This window comes from Clytia hemisphaerica, unplaced genomic scaffold, assembly GCF_902728285.1.
Source record: "Clytia hemisphaerica strain Z4C2 unplaced genomic scaffold, Clytia hemisphaerica genome assembly, whole genome shotgun sequence".
Classification (NCBI taxonomy): domain Eukaryota; kingdom Metazoa; phylum Cnidaria; class Hydrozoa; order Leptothecata; family Clytiidae; genus Clytia; species Clytia hemisphaerica.
This window is the reverse complement of record NW_027103917.1, coordinates 2,535,726-2,548,998: the sequence shown is the minus strand read 5'-3', so window position 1 is coordinate 2,548,998 and position 13,273 is coordinate 2,535,726. Positions and strand designations below refer to the sequence as shown.

The window sequence follows — 13,273 nt, the reverse complement described above, 5'->3', positions numbered from 1 at the left end:
AATTAAAAATGTGCGAAGAATATTACAATCATGGAATTTTGCTACAAAAATTCTGCAAAATATTTTATATTTCATTTCCCCAAAAAGTTAAAAATATCCATGATAAAATGTAATGGACACCATTCTTATAAAAAGCGTGTATTTAGGGGCTCAAATGAGAAACCAATCATGTGGCAATTAAAAACGAGTGCAGCGAAACAGAAGAACGTTGCAAAATTTAAAATTAAATTAAATTCCTAATTCTTATTTAGAAAAGCAGCGATGGACTTTGGAATATTTCATCAAATGAGGGCTGATTGCGGAAAAGAATTTTACCTATCACTCGGTATGCAAGAACTCTTCAAAGATTTGAGAAGTAGACATGACATTTTACCATATCGCCAGACACAATCAAAGCAGGTAAAACACCTTGTTTTCTACAGTATGTCAACAAAAATTAGGCCTCTATCTTTGAAGCGGTACAGCTTTTTGAATTTTTGGTTAAATTTGAATTTTTTCAGATTGCAATGTAGATTTTTTTAGCCATTTTGAAAATATGAAATTTTATTAAAAATGTCAACAATTTTCGACAAAAATCAAGATTGAAACCCTGTTAGAGTTCAGTGGTGCCTTTAGCATCAATAATTTCATTTTGTTTGTAAACCGTTTTAAATAGGAACTTGTCCAAAATGTCCAAAATTTCCTGTCGATCTAAATTTCTCGTGTGCTCGAACACCCACGAAGGCACCAACCCACGGACCCACGACACGCACGTAACCAACGTAATTTAGCTCACTCCTTCTTTTGACAGGTCGTGATCGTAAAACTGTTAAGAACAGAATATTCTATCAGAATACTGAATATCTTTCTTCGTTAGGAGTGTAAAACCCCAACTAGAGTATGGCCTAATAGCCTGGAGCTGTCTATGTGTAGACTACTTTCCTTTTTAACCCTTTAAGTGCCATGGCTTAATTCAAATATAAAGACACTTTCTGTTTGCTGCGGTTTTCCAGAAAAACTTTTTTTGTTTGCCGATGACTTAAAAATTGGTCATTACGAAATGTAGTCAAGTATGCCAGATGCCTTAAAAAATGGTCATTTTCTGTTATTATTTTATTTTCTGGTAAATGGAAAAAGTTTTCTGAAAAAACTCTGGCAAATAAAGAGAAATTCGAGATGACCAGTTTTTAAGTCATCGGCATACCTTTTACATTATCGGATGACCAGTTATTAAGTCATCGGCACTTAAAGGGTTTATTAGATCCTATCATTCTTAGACTATTCTAAATGGATTTCTTTTGGGCCGAAATTTACGTGAATGTTATTACTCAAAAAGAAATTTTTCAACCTCGCCCCCGTGTATCCCCAGTCTTTATTTACGTTATTGATTGACCAAAAAGCTGATGACGAGGGACGAGGTTGTATATTTTTCTGCTTTTAGAATCTACCAGTTGAGAGAATCTGGCCAGAAGTTAACTCCCGTGTTAATTACCCACTAAAACGCATATTGGCAGACTTAGATAACCGACATATCATTGACATGACAGATGAGACTCAAAGGTTTTGCGTTTCATCAGTAACATGCTTGGTTGCAGCTTTTGGGTTGAGGACAGTTGTATCTTCTTGGAACGAACATCCAATAGCAGGTTTGGGATATTCTAATTCTGATTTTATGTTGCAATCTCTACCTTCTCTAGCGATACAAGAAATAAGCAGCTCCTACTATGTTTCTTTTCTTATGCATAGAAAACCCTTCCAAACGCGAGAAATCTTTAAGATCCATATCTCCTAAGGAAGTTTTTATATCACCTTTCAGGTCGAGGAATACCATCTGTTATTAAAACAAGAACAAACCGTTTGACTCCGACCCCACAAAATGGTTTACCACCCAAACAAGAAGCTATAGAATTATACGAGCAGACTTATCAAGGCAGACTAACAGATGAACATCCTTTTGGACGTGACCCATTGACTGGACATGATGATATCATTTCCGAGAGAGACCGATTATTTTTTCAAAGTTTTTCTGTCCAAGATATTTTTCCTAATTGTGTTAACCACAGGGGAAATATGTTTAGAGATGCTATAATGTTTTACATACGAACTACTTTACAATTTGAAGGAGCCTTGTAATAGTTTTATTTGATTTTTTCAAATATGAAAATAACGACGGAAAAATTATTGACTTTTTATCTGAGTCCAACATCCACTGAAACGAAGTTCTTTGACTTTGAAGCGACTAATATTAATTAAAGACCATGGAACTTTTTTCTTCAGCGGGGAGAAGTCCCTATTGGAATCCCACTGGAAGTTTTATTGTTCCAAGGTTCAAACATCCAGTGTGGATGGTTTTGGAGTGAAATTTTTAGACATTAATCTTTGAGTGGGGATGAAATCAACGTCAATTTCCCAGTGGGGCAGAAATTCCAGGGTATTTTCCCACCAGGGACCAAATTTCCAGCGGGGCTAGGATCCCAGTAGGTCTGTGACACAGGGGTGTGAAAAGAGTCTTTTTTCCGAAAATTTTTAGGTATTTCAATCTTTTGCAGATACATATCTTCTACTGTATAGGAATATCAGGGTGAAAATTGGCCAAATCGTTAGAATACTCTAAAATAACCCTCCAGGGTGAGTTTTAATCAGTCAATAGGAATAAAACTGTCTTTTTTCAGAAAATGGGAAAACAAAAGTGACACAAGTTAATTAAAAAAATAGATAGTGTACTTTCTTTTTCGGGGAGGGGGGGGGGGGGGGGCAGTCAGGCAAAATGACCGACTGGTATGTGCGGCGGCTAAGGGTGTGTTTTTCAGGATAGCAAAAATGCACTGTAAGAGTTAACTTTTTGATAAATGCACTGTAAGGGTGGAAATTTCAGTAAATCCAGGAAAACCAAGGGTTTTTGCCCAAAAAGTCTGAATTTTTTGCTCTGAAAAAGGATGAAAATGCACTGTAAGGGTATGAATTTCACCGATTTTTTGCTACACTGTAAGGCTGCGATTCTAAAAGCCAATTTGTTCGCCACACATACCGTCAGTCGGCAAACCCAGTGCGCCCCCCGGGTTTCTTTTGTTTATGTAAATGTATATTAGATACACTCACATAGGATGTCTAGAAAGGAAATTAATTTTCTTAATAATAGTTGATCATCAGTCAAAGTACACTATTCTTTATAGAAAAACGTACCGTGGCTGAATTGGACCTTGTAGTTTCAGTTGTGTTTCTTTTGTAATACGCGGCCGCACGTTTTTGTTGAGAAACGCGGCCGCATGTTGAAATATGTGGGAGCATCTAAAAAAGCGCGGCCGCGTAATTAAATTACACACCCATGTGTTATTCTACGCGGCCACGTGTTTCTGAAAAAAAGATGCGGCCGCATGTTCCTGAAAAATGTTGTGTTTCTGGACGACTATAGACCGATTCGACAATAAATCAAGTCAGCGATTATCTTCAATCAAACCTCAATAAAGCTGTGAGACGATCCTTGGGGCCAATGGCTCAGAAGTCTCAAAAAAGACACTGCGCACTTCTGAAAATTTTTTTTTGAGAGTTCTAGTGAAGTTTTCATACCTGTATGGAAAAATATATTCTGGTCCAACTCAAATAGAGTCCGAGTTACAAGAGACGAGTTGAGTTATCGAGTTATTTAATCTAATAGCTGCGTAACACATTTTCTTTTTATTTGAAGCCTTTGGATGTTCTTAACTTCTTGAGTTTTAAGCCTAAAAATGTTCTTAACATGTTCTTATTTTCGCCATTTTTTATATAAGTCGTCGTTTGATATAAGTTTCCGCACTAAGATTCTTTTGACACCTTCTAGTGGAAAAAGACCAGGACTGGAAAGTTAGGCTATTTCATCAGTAAACACCAACGAAGTATAAGCCCGAAGGACTAAAATCTCTTTGAATGGGAATTGGGAATTGAATGGGAATTGAAGCAAGCAAATCTCATCAAAATTGCGTGCTTTTGAGCGGTTCACCCTGATTTTCACAAATGACTAGATTGATACTAAAATTTACCGCCGAATCTCTTAAAGAAATATCTATCGAAATCAAAGGAATTGCTAGATTCAATCCGTCGTCAAAAATACGAGTCTGCTAAATTACGTGGGTCGCGTGGGTGTCGTGGGTCCGTGGGTTACGTGGGTCCGTGGGTTCGTGGGCCGCGTGGGTTCGTGGGTTAGAAAAGCGCGTGGGTTCGTGGGTCCGAAATGTACGTGGGTCCGTGGGTTCGTGGGTCAGAATTTTTTCTACGTGGGTTCGTGGGTATTTTTTTTACGTGGGTTCGTGGGTCCAATTTTTTTTTACGTGGGTCCAATTTTTTTTTACGTGGGTCAAATTTGTTTTTACGTGGGTCAAATTTTTTTTTACGTGGGTCGGAATTTTTTTTACGTGGGTCTAATTTTTTTTTACGTGGATCAAATTTTTTTTACGTGGGTCAAAATGTTTTCTAGAAACATAAGAAGAACAATTTTTTTGCAAGCTCTGTGTGAAGTAAAAAGAATTAGAAATATGCAGGCAGGACTTTTGTAAAGAATGTACATACTGAAACAATCTTTTTTATAATGAAACAAGTGAGATTTAAAACTGATTAGCTTTTTCTTTTAAAAATGAAAACAAAAGAAATATATGAGTACGTTATTCATATTAATAAAAGATTTATACGTTTTCTAATCTCTTTATCACCAGATATTAGGTATATATTGGTATATCGAATATCTATCTATATAATAAGTTTATAAAGAAGTTGCAACATCGACACCGAAACAACGGGTTAACAGTGGCAGTTCCAGTCATAAAAGCGCCCACCGCCTGCGTCCATTGGCTTCTCCTGGCAGTAAACTAACTTATAAAAAGCAACTGATTATCAAGAATAATACTAAAAAACGCCAGTATGATCCTTTTCTTCGTGCAATATATGAGTTTATAAAGAAAATGTACAGTTTTGTTTAAAAATCTCTAAGACATAAATACTTCAGTTTTCTTTTTTTTAGGAGAAAATAATATGTAAAAGAGAAGTAGATTAGTAAGAGAAGTGGGCAATCACTGTAGAGATACCATTACTAAAACGGGGCCTATCCGTAAGTAGAGTTGGTACCACTTCAGTGATCGCGTGATTTCTGATTATCACCTGAAAGGGGAATAGTCTATGGTACTGGCCTATGTGAATTGATTAAAACCTACGCGATTGGGATTGCAAAACAAAAACATGTTTGTCTTGTGATTAAATCTATTCTATGCGCTACGAGTCATGTTTGTTCCAATGCAGGGCCTATCCGCAAAGAGAGCAAACCCATCGTCGCAACACCTAGCATAGAGAATATAAAGAAAATTTAATGTAGGACATATAGACAGCCAAGCTAAAAAAGAAGATTTCCTAAAAATTACTACTATGAGTATACCGTTTTTCAATTGACACACTCGTGCTGTACTTAACGGCTTCAATGGAAATTTAAAAGAAATGACAGTCTTCAAAAAAGATACATTGTCTTTAGAGAACCGTAATAACCCCAGAGACTGAACGTTGTTTTGACGCGTTGAAACAATGTTGTTTCGACATCAGAACGTTATTTGGAGGTTGAAACAGTGTTACATGTTGCAGATACTTTACTTTTATAAGAAAATTGAGTCAGAGATGTTTAAAAATTAAGAACAACATCTTAAGAACGTGAAATTAAGAAAAATAATTTTACTGCAAGGGATTTTTTAACAATAGCTTCCCAGACACACAACATTATTTCAGCATTGTTTCAACGTCCAAGTAATGTTCTGATGTGAAAACAACATTGTTTGGACGTTAAAACAACGTTCTGTGCTTGCTATTACGGTTCTCTAATTAAAAACTACACTTTTGCAAAACCGAATGAATCAAATATCAGTATAAAATGAAATGTCTTCAAGTGTGACGCCATCCTCGAATTTAAGTTCACTTGTGTTTCCAGGTGGTCTAATATTTGACCACACTGGAAACTGCAGAACACAGTTCTGTTTTGGACAGAAATAAAATTTTCTCTCAACTGCTTCCGGTCTCTCGTAAATCACCGATAGTGCACCATCCACACGTAATGCCAGTTTACCAACGGTCAGAATCTCCTGACATTGCCGAGCAGAGCATTTAGCTGTTCGTTTAGCTTTTTTGTGGACAGTGAAAGTTTGACCTTGGTTGTAGAGATGGTGGCTCCTTAAAATCTCACCACGATCTCTGTTTGATGATGGTAACCTTTGCGGATTTGCTTTATACTTATCGTCAACCTCAACGTTTGAAAGCAAATTGCAAAGGTCGTCATCACCGATGTGGCGTTCATTGCACATTTCCTCAGAACGAATGATGAATAAAAAAACAAAAATTATGTGTTTACAGGAAACAACCAACCCTTGCTTTTTAAAATCGGGACATGTACATGTAGGTACATTGCATATAGTTACTGTGTAATGTACCCTTCCGGAAGATGTTCCCAATATCTGACACTCGATTTTTTGAGACGATAGCCGAGTTAACTTTTTAACCTTCATCATATCCTCCAACTTTTTTGCAGTTTCAAGTCTATTGTCAAATAACTTTCCAATGTTTCTTCGCTTTTTGGGTGGGTGACAGCCCTCCACCGGCTCACAAGATTTTCGCTTTCCACTACTTCCAGTCTGCTGAACTGTAAAATCCATCAGATCCCGACCAAGTCTTTCAGCATGCCCAATATCTCTTGATGCTTGTTGTTTGTTTCTTGAAGAAATGGACTGACCATATCCACATTCGTGTCCCCCCTTTTCAAGCTCTCCAAGGTTGAGTGCTAAAAGGATACTGTCCCTTATATCAAAATATGCGCATTCAAGAAGGTTGACACCCATACGATCCCGGTGTTTGTACCCTGCATGTACGACTTCGGCGAGGTTACTTTGGGGAGCGCCAAAACTTGTAAATGCTCGAAATACATTCTCCTTTCGATCATCCCACCAAGAGATCCAATCCTTTAGATCTGGAGCACTAGCTTTGGCAAAATCTTTTAGTTTTTTAATCGCAGCCTCGTAAGCTTCGGCCGTGGCTGATAGCAGCAACTCATTCGCGAGTTTTTTGAATGTTTCACCACCTTGATCCCCTAACTTCTTAACCTTTCTTTCTATTGATTGTTTAAAATGAAATTCACACCCCTTTATTTTGTTCATAACATCCTCGCCGTAAATTCTACTCAAACCATTGAAGTTTGCCCCAGCCATATCCGTAACCCAGCCTTTTGGATTAAATTTTTGCTCCGTAAGGTTTACTTGTTTAAACGCGTCATTAAAATTTCTCCAGAACAACTGGACGTATGTTTCGTCTTCATGCTTGCAATTCATACTGGCTAGCACTAGTTGTTTGCGTAACATAGGATGGTAGACGCTGGCCGTTAGTGTTACGTAGTTCTTGACGCGTTTATGGTTGCCGTCAAAATGGCAATACTCCTTGCTAAGGAAATGCTCACCAGATGCTTCCATGTTTTTAGCAATCTTCATCTCTAGAGTCGATGTTTTAAAAACCAGTTCATTGTTTTCGTCTATGGTTTTGATGAGCAAAGGATCTTGTGTGTCGGTGTATGTTTTTAGGTTTCTGACAGCTTCAAAACTTCCTCCGTGAGGCTCCATAACTTTCTTTTGTTTAATTTTCTCGTTTGAAAGATTTTTTACATTTAAAACCTTTCGTGCATTACTTTCCACTTCAGACCAGTTTTTTCTCGCTCTTAAATCCGATAATATACTCATCGTTTGTATTTGCCGAGGTCTTACGTTTGCGTCTCTTTGAACCGCTTCCTGGACGATGGAAGCTGGTCGGTTATGTTGTTGTTTAGCATAACAAGTGTGTAACCCAATATGGTAGACATATGCTTCGCTGTCTGATCGAAAAGCTGTATATTTTCTTGCTGAGCATGGCGTGTAATCTCCGATTCCTTCACAGTACTCGCAAATATTCTTTCTCTTGAAGCGATTTCTATTTGGATGTTTGAATTCGAGAAAATAGAAACAGTCAGTATTTGGACACGAGTAACCTCCCAAGCAATCTCTATACCTCACAGACTTGAAACCAGCCCATTCAGTTCTAGAGTCCTTTTTCCAATGCCTTCCATCTTTCAATTTGGCACTAAATTCACTTCTCTCTGATGCTATAACCCTATATACCTGCAAACCGTCAATATCTAAAGGAATCTCCTCCACAATCTGTTCCGGCTCATCTGCCCAAATAGTCCGAGGTATCTTTTTCTGTTGTCTGCCACTGCTAATCACCTCAATGCATTCACCCACGTTGTCGATTACTGCAGGGGAATGTAAAGCAGGACCAATGTCGTCTTGGAAACTTTGTTCATCGCTGTCAGAATTGATTAGGATCACAGCTTCATGGTCTATATACGAAAAGAACAAAACTTGAGATAAAATTCCACTGTCACCTTATCGGCGTATAGCATAAAAAGTTCCGAAGTAAAATGGGCCAAAACATAGATATTTTTTCAAAAAGTGACATTATTTTATAGCTGATTTTTTACTTGAAAATCCCAAATTCTTACCAATAGATTTGCTTTGCTGAGCGGTAAAGGGTTTGAAATTGAAGCTATCGTCAGTGACATAACTATCTGAATCTGTTACTAAAAATATATAGAAATTCGATGGTATCAGTAAGATTCTTGTCTTGTGAATTTATTGTCTAAATTTGACGTTAAATTTCATAGAAAAATTGAGTAAAACCATTGATATCACATCCACTAATTTTATCTAGACGTCATTTAGAATTTACCCGTCTCAATACCTTGGCCTATAGGGTTGAAAACTTCCTCGTTTGATAGTGCAGAGTAGCGGTTACTTGTTGGCAATTCATTCTCACTTTCCGAATCTATGATTGAATATAATAGTTTTTTGAAATATGATACAAATATATAAATTTCAAATTACAAAGCTTCAGTTTGATGTTTGATGGAGTTGATGCAACGCAAATCTCATCTAGGACTCATCTCAGCCTTCTTTACTGATAAAAAGAAAATTTATAGCCATGTTTAACTACACGCCCCACCAGAAATGTAGAAAACATGATGAAACATAAATTTACGAGAGTCAATTGAAGTGGGCGAATTGAAGTCTTGAAAATTGCGCATTTCGCGGAAGAAATTTTAACGAAACAATGCTATATGATTAAATCTTTTCATCGGACACAGTTATTTGTTTGATAAATCCTCGTCTGTCACCTGTCACCCACAAAAAAAATAAAAAATGGCTTAACATTTTAGATTAAAATTATTCGATAATATTTACCCGAAATAACCACAACTTCATGTTTATTTCCATTAACGATCTTGTTTTGGTGCTCTAAGAAGTAAAAATAACCGAAACTGAAATTCTTTTTTATGAAATGTGTTTTGGGTCTGACTTCAATTTTGTAGTTATGGCGGTGATGTTAATAAACCATAAAAGGTGACAAAAAATTAAATTGGATAATATTTAATGACATACCTCGCTTGTAGAATCTTGACTTCTTTACTCTTGTTATTTTTTGCCAGACGGTTTCTGATGTCCCTGAACGTGGAAGGAAAAGGATTATAACATTTCCTTTTTCGGAAAGTCATTGTTAAATGTGGTGGTGTGATTTTTAACTTCAGTAGGCTAAACTGTTACTCATATACTTATAGTTGTTTCCACCATCATATATAATATTCTTTCAGTTTTTGTTCATTCAAAAATTTCAAAGATCCAAACATATATTTAAACAAACAAGCTAACGCTCAACGCTTTATTTCCCACGTAAACACAAGGCGGTACCCCAGAAGAGGTTTTGGCGCATAAGATAAGAAAAAATTTGACGTCAAACAGAACGGTCGTGCTCTTCGTTTTTTTTTGAAAAAAATGGCGAAATTTCAATAAAATTCAACCAAATTTCACCTAAACATGGCATCACCTGGTAAAATTCGGTTTTCTGACGAAGGTTCAAACGAAACAAATCAATGTACGGAACACAATTGTACGAATGATAACGATAAAATGAGACTCGAATGCCATAAATGTCTACGAACACTGCACTATGCATGCACCGGACTACCGATATATCAATTACAAATGTTTATGACTAAAAATTATCGAAAATATGTATGTATAGACTGCTGTCTCATAGCGAAAGATCTGCACAAAAAAGTCCACGAACAAGCAGAACGAATCCAAAGCCGCACACACAGCCGAAAAGAAATTGAAGCTTGCGAAAGTATCATAAAATTAAAAAACGAAAATGAGAAAAAATTGAGCAACGTGGTCAAGGAACTCCAAACAAGATGTCAAGAATATATCAAAGACAAGAACTGTGTCACCAACCTGATCGAAACTCAATTTTCCGCCTTGGAAACAAAACTGACAACGAAAATAGAAGAAACAATGAATACCAAGTTCCATGGAAAAAATCAAATTTCCAACCAAAAAAGAAGTTTTGCTGAGATCACAAAAACAAATAATCAATTAAACATTCCAAATATTAAAAAGTTACTTCGAAGCGAGAAACTCGAAGACATAATGGAAGAGCAAAGAAAACAATTAAATGATGCCAACATCATAATCCATGGAGTGAATCAGAGTGAAAACGATAGCGAGAAAGATTACGTTAACGAGCTTCTGCAAGATGTTAATATCATGACGCAACCCACCTATGTCTCTCGCATTGGAAAATCACAAGGTGCACGACCAATCAAAGTCATATTTACAGACGCTCATGAAAAATACAAATTTGTAAAGAGGTTGACCGAATTAAAAAATCATCAAAAATACTCCAAGATTAGCATTACGGACGATATGACAAAAATGGAAAGAAACCTAGTAAAAGAATGGAAGAAGAAAGCAGACGAAAGAAATTAAACAGAGTCGCATAATGACTATGTGTGGAGAGTACGAGGAAGTCCACGGGACGGACTTTACCTAAAAAAGTTTTTTAAGCCAAAGTTATTGTAAAACAAGATCAGCGAGAGGCCCTTGTGTGCCTATACCTGTAATTCTTTATAATAATAATAATAATAATAATAAAAAAAAAAAAAGACCGACATGATTAAAAGTTATAACAAATTAAAAACATCTGTTCGCGAAAGGCCTAGTAAAAATATAAGGACTCGGGCTTGTTATGGCACGTCCGGAATTACCGCAACTCTTCCGCACCAGTAGCACCATGAAATAGCACCTATCCTAGCATGGTCATTTATATACCAAAAAAGCGTATTTAGTTGCACGTCACAGTGATGGAGTCAAAATTAAAAAAAATTTCCCTGGGAAACTAGCTGACAAATAGGGTTAAGGATGAAAGGAGTTTTGGCAAGAAGAAATATCGATGCAATTTGGCGGAAAAAAGAAAAAATATAAAATTTGGCGAATAAGGAATGTTTGTTTTGTTTACAACTTAGCTTATTATATTTGTCCGAATTAGAAAAATTCCACAGAAAATCGAATCAAATCGAATTTGGCGAGAATTAATTTTGGTGAATCCCCCATATAATTAATTTTGGCGGAAAAAAAATTTGGCAATTTTTCGCCCAATTCGCCATAATTCCTTCTCGCCAATGTTTTCCCCTTCAGTTACGTCAAATTTAATAATGAAAGAAAAAAAGTTGCGGTAATTTTAAGCATTCAAACTCAGACAATGTATCACTATATGTGTATAAAAACGTGTTATTATTTCTAATTATACCTTGTTCAAAAGTCAAATCGTCCAAATTTGGTTTAACATCTGCTTCTCTAGTTTCTGAAAATAAAAAAAAATGTTGTGAGAGCTTATTTAGACATAATTAAGTTAAGGTTTTATAGGGCAAGCTGAGTCTTTGCTGAGAAAAAGTTGATAATTAAGATAATTGCATTGGAAAAATTGGTCTTGAGAAGCAGCCTAGACATACCCAAAGGTTTAACAGACTAAAATAAGCCAAATCCTAAGTTCGTTACAAAGAATTACACCTGTTTTACCTGTTTTGACGAGTCCTTGGTTATGAAAGTTCATCCGGATATCTTCATTGTTACCTTGATTGAATGAAGGAGTTTCTGAAAAATAAATGTTAACAATTAAATCATTAAATAGTGAAGTTATAAACTTGAGTAAATTCAAATGTAAAAAAGGGAAGAATCTAAAATAGGTACGCCGTTTGCATCCTGGAATGTCGGCAATTTTAATCGCCCTGGCGGTCCCAAAAGGTTAAGAACTCGAACAACAATCTTTTGTCTTAATAGTTTAGACTCAATCTTTCCGGACCAATATATTTGTTTTAAAGCATTTTGAATAAAAATGGTTATGCTTCAAATTCTTTCAAAATGCAAAGCTTTTTTGCGTAGACCGTTTTCACCCTAACTATCGGCAATCCAAATAAAAGTGGGATAGAATTTTTTTCATTTGAAATAAATTCTACAAAAGTGTATACTAACCGATTATTGAAATTGAATTGAAGTGGTCGGAGTGACGAACAACATCGATGTTACACAGCGGCGCTTCATCTCTTGGATGTATGCTTTTCATATTAAAAAGCGTGTATGAGCCATTGTGCAGCTCGAAAATATTGATTGAAAGTCTTAGAGTGTTGCTTATGCTAAATAAAATCAAGTCAATGATATTTGACCCGTAACTTCGCTTGTAAATGTAGTTTTCTAGCTGTCCAACAAAATCATTTTCTTCTTCAATAAACAATGCGTAATGCTCTAAATTCTTTAAAATTTCGTAATTCATCATTTGAAGTAATCCATCGCGCGAAGGTATCACTTTCATCTGTTTCTGCCTCATACAATGAATCACCGCATTGATAATGCAATAACCATCTCCTGGAATTATTGTTTCTTCCACAATTTCCTTCGGGTACTGTTTAACAATAATTCCCCTAAAATTGATTTAAGGTATGTGTTCACCTTCCTTGACACATTCTCTTTAATTGATCATATCTTTAGAACAACAAATTTTTATACGTCAAAAGTATATATTTTCTGAAAGCCAATAATATTCTCTTTCTAATGGTAAAAGTTTCAGCTGAATTTAAAAAACTGGGCAGGATATAATTAAAATCTTAAGAATTTTAACCTTACCTACTTCAAAGAAGTTAAAGTCACCCATAGCTTTTGAAATTTGAAAAAATAATTTCGACACTATGTTCCCAATAGATTGAACCAAAAAAATGTCTTAGGATTTTTTTTTGGATCGACTTTAACTCGAGAAAACTTAGAAATTGTTAAAATTTGGAAAAAAATCATTCATTTCTCGAGTTTTTTCCACTTAACCTGAAATTGTGAAGCTTTAACTCGATTAGAAAAAAAATCCTAAGACATTTTTTTAGTTCAATTCTTTG

General features: G+C 35.8%; 1 protein-coding gene and 1 long non-coding RNA gene across 2 annotated transcripts; one reads left to right on the top strand and one right to left on the bottom strand.

Annotated features, from left to right (window-relative positions):
- Positions 1-336: 336 nt before the first annotated feature.
- Positions 337-2,008, top strand: LOC136809559 (uncharacterized). The gene is made up of 3 exons (XR_010846990.1): positions 337-399; positions 1,421-1,625; positions 1,796-2,008. It is a non-coding gene; the product is annotated as an uncharacterized lncRNA (long non-coding RNA).
- A 3,744-nt stretch (positions 2,009-5,752) lies between these two features.
- Positions 5,753-12,819, bottom strand: LOC136809457 (uncharacterized). The gene is made up of 8 exons (XM_067065990.1): positions 12,366-12,819; positions 11,913-11,987; positions 11,644-11,697; positions 9,441-9,503; positions 9,243-9,296; positions 8,743-8,826; positions 8,504-8,581; positions 5,753-8,341 (listed from the first exon to the last, which is right to left on the bottom strand). The coding sequence occupies exons 1-8, from the start codon at positions 12,715-12,717 to the stop codon at positions 5,844-5,846; spliced, it is 3,258 nt and encodes a 1,085-aa protein (XP_066922091.1). The 5' UTR covers positions 12,718-12,819; the 3' UTR covers positions 5,753-5,843.
- Between the last annotated feature and the right edge of the window lie 454 nt (positions 12,820-13,273).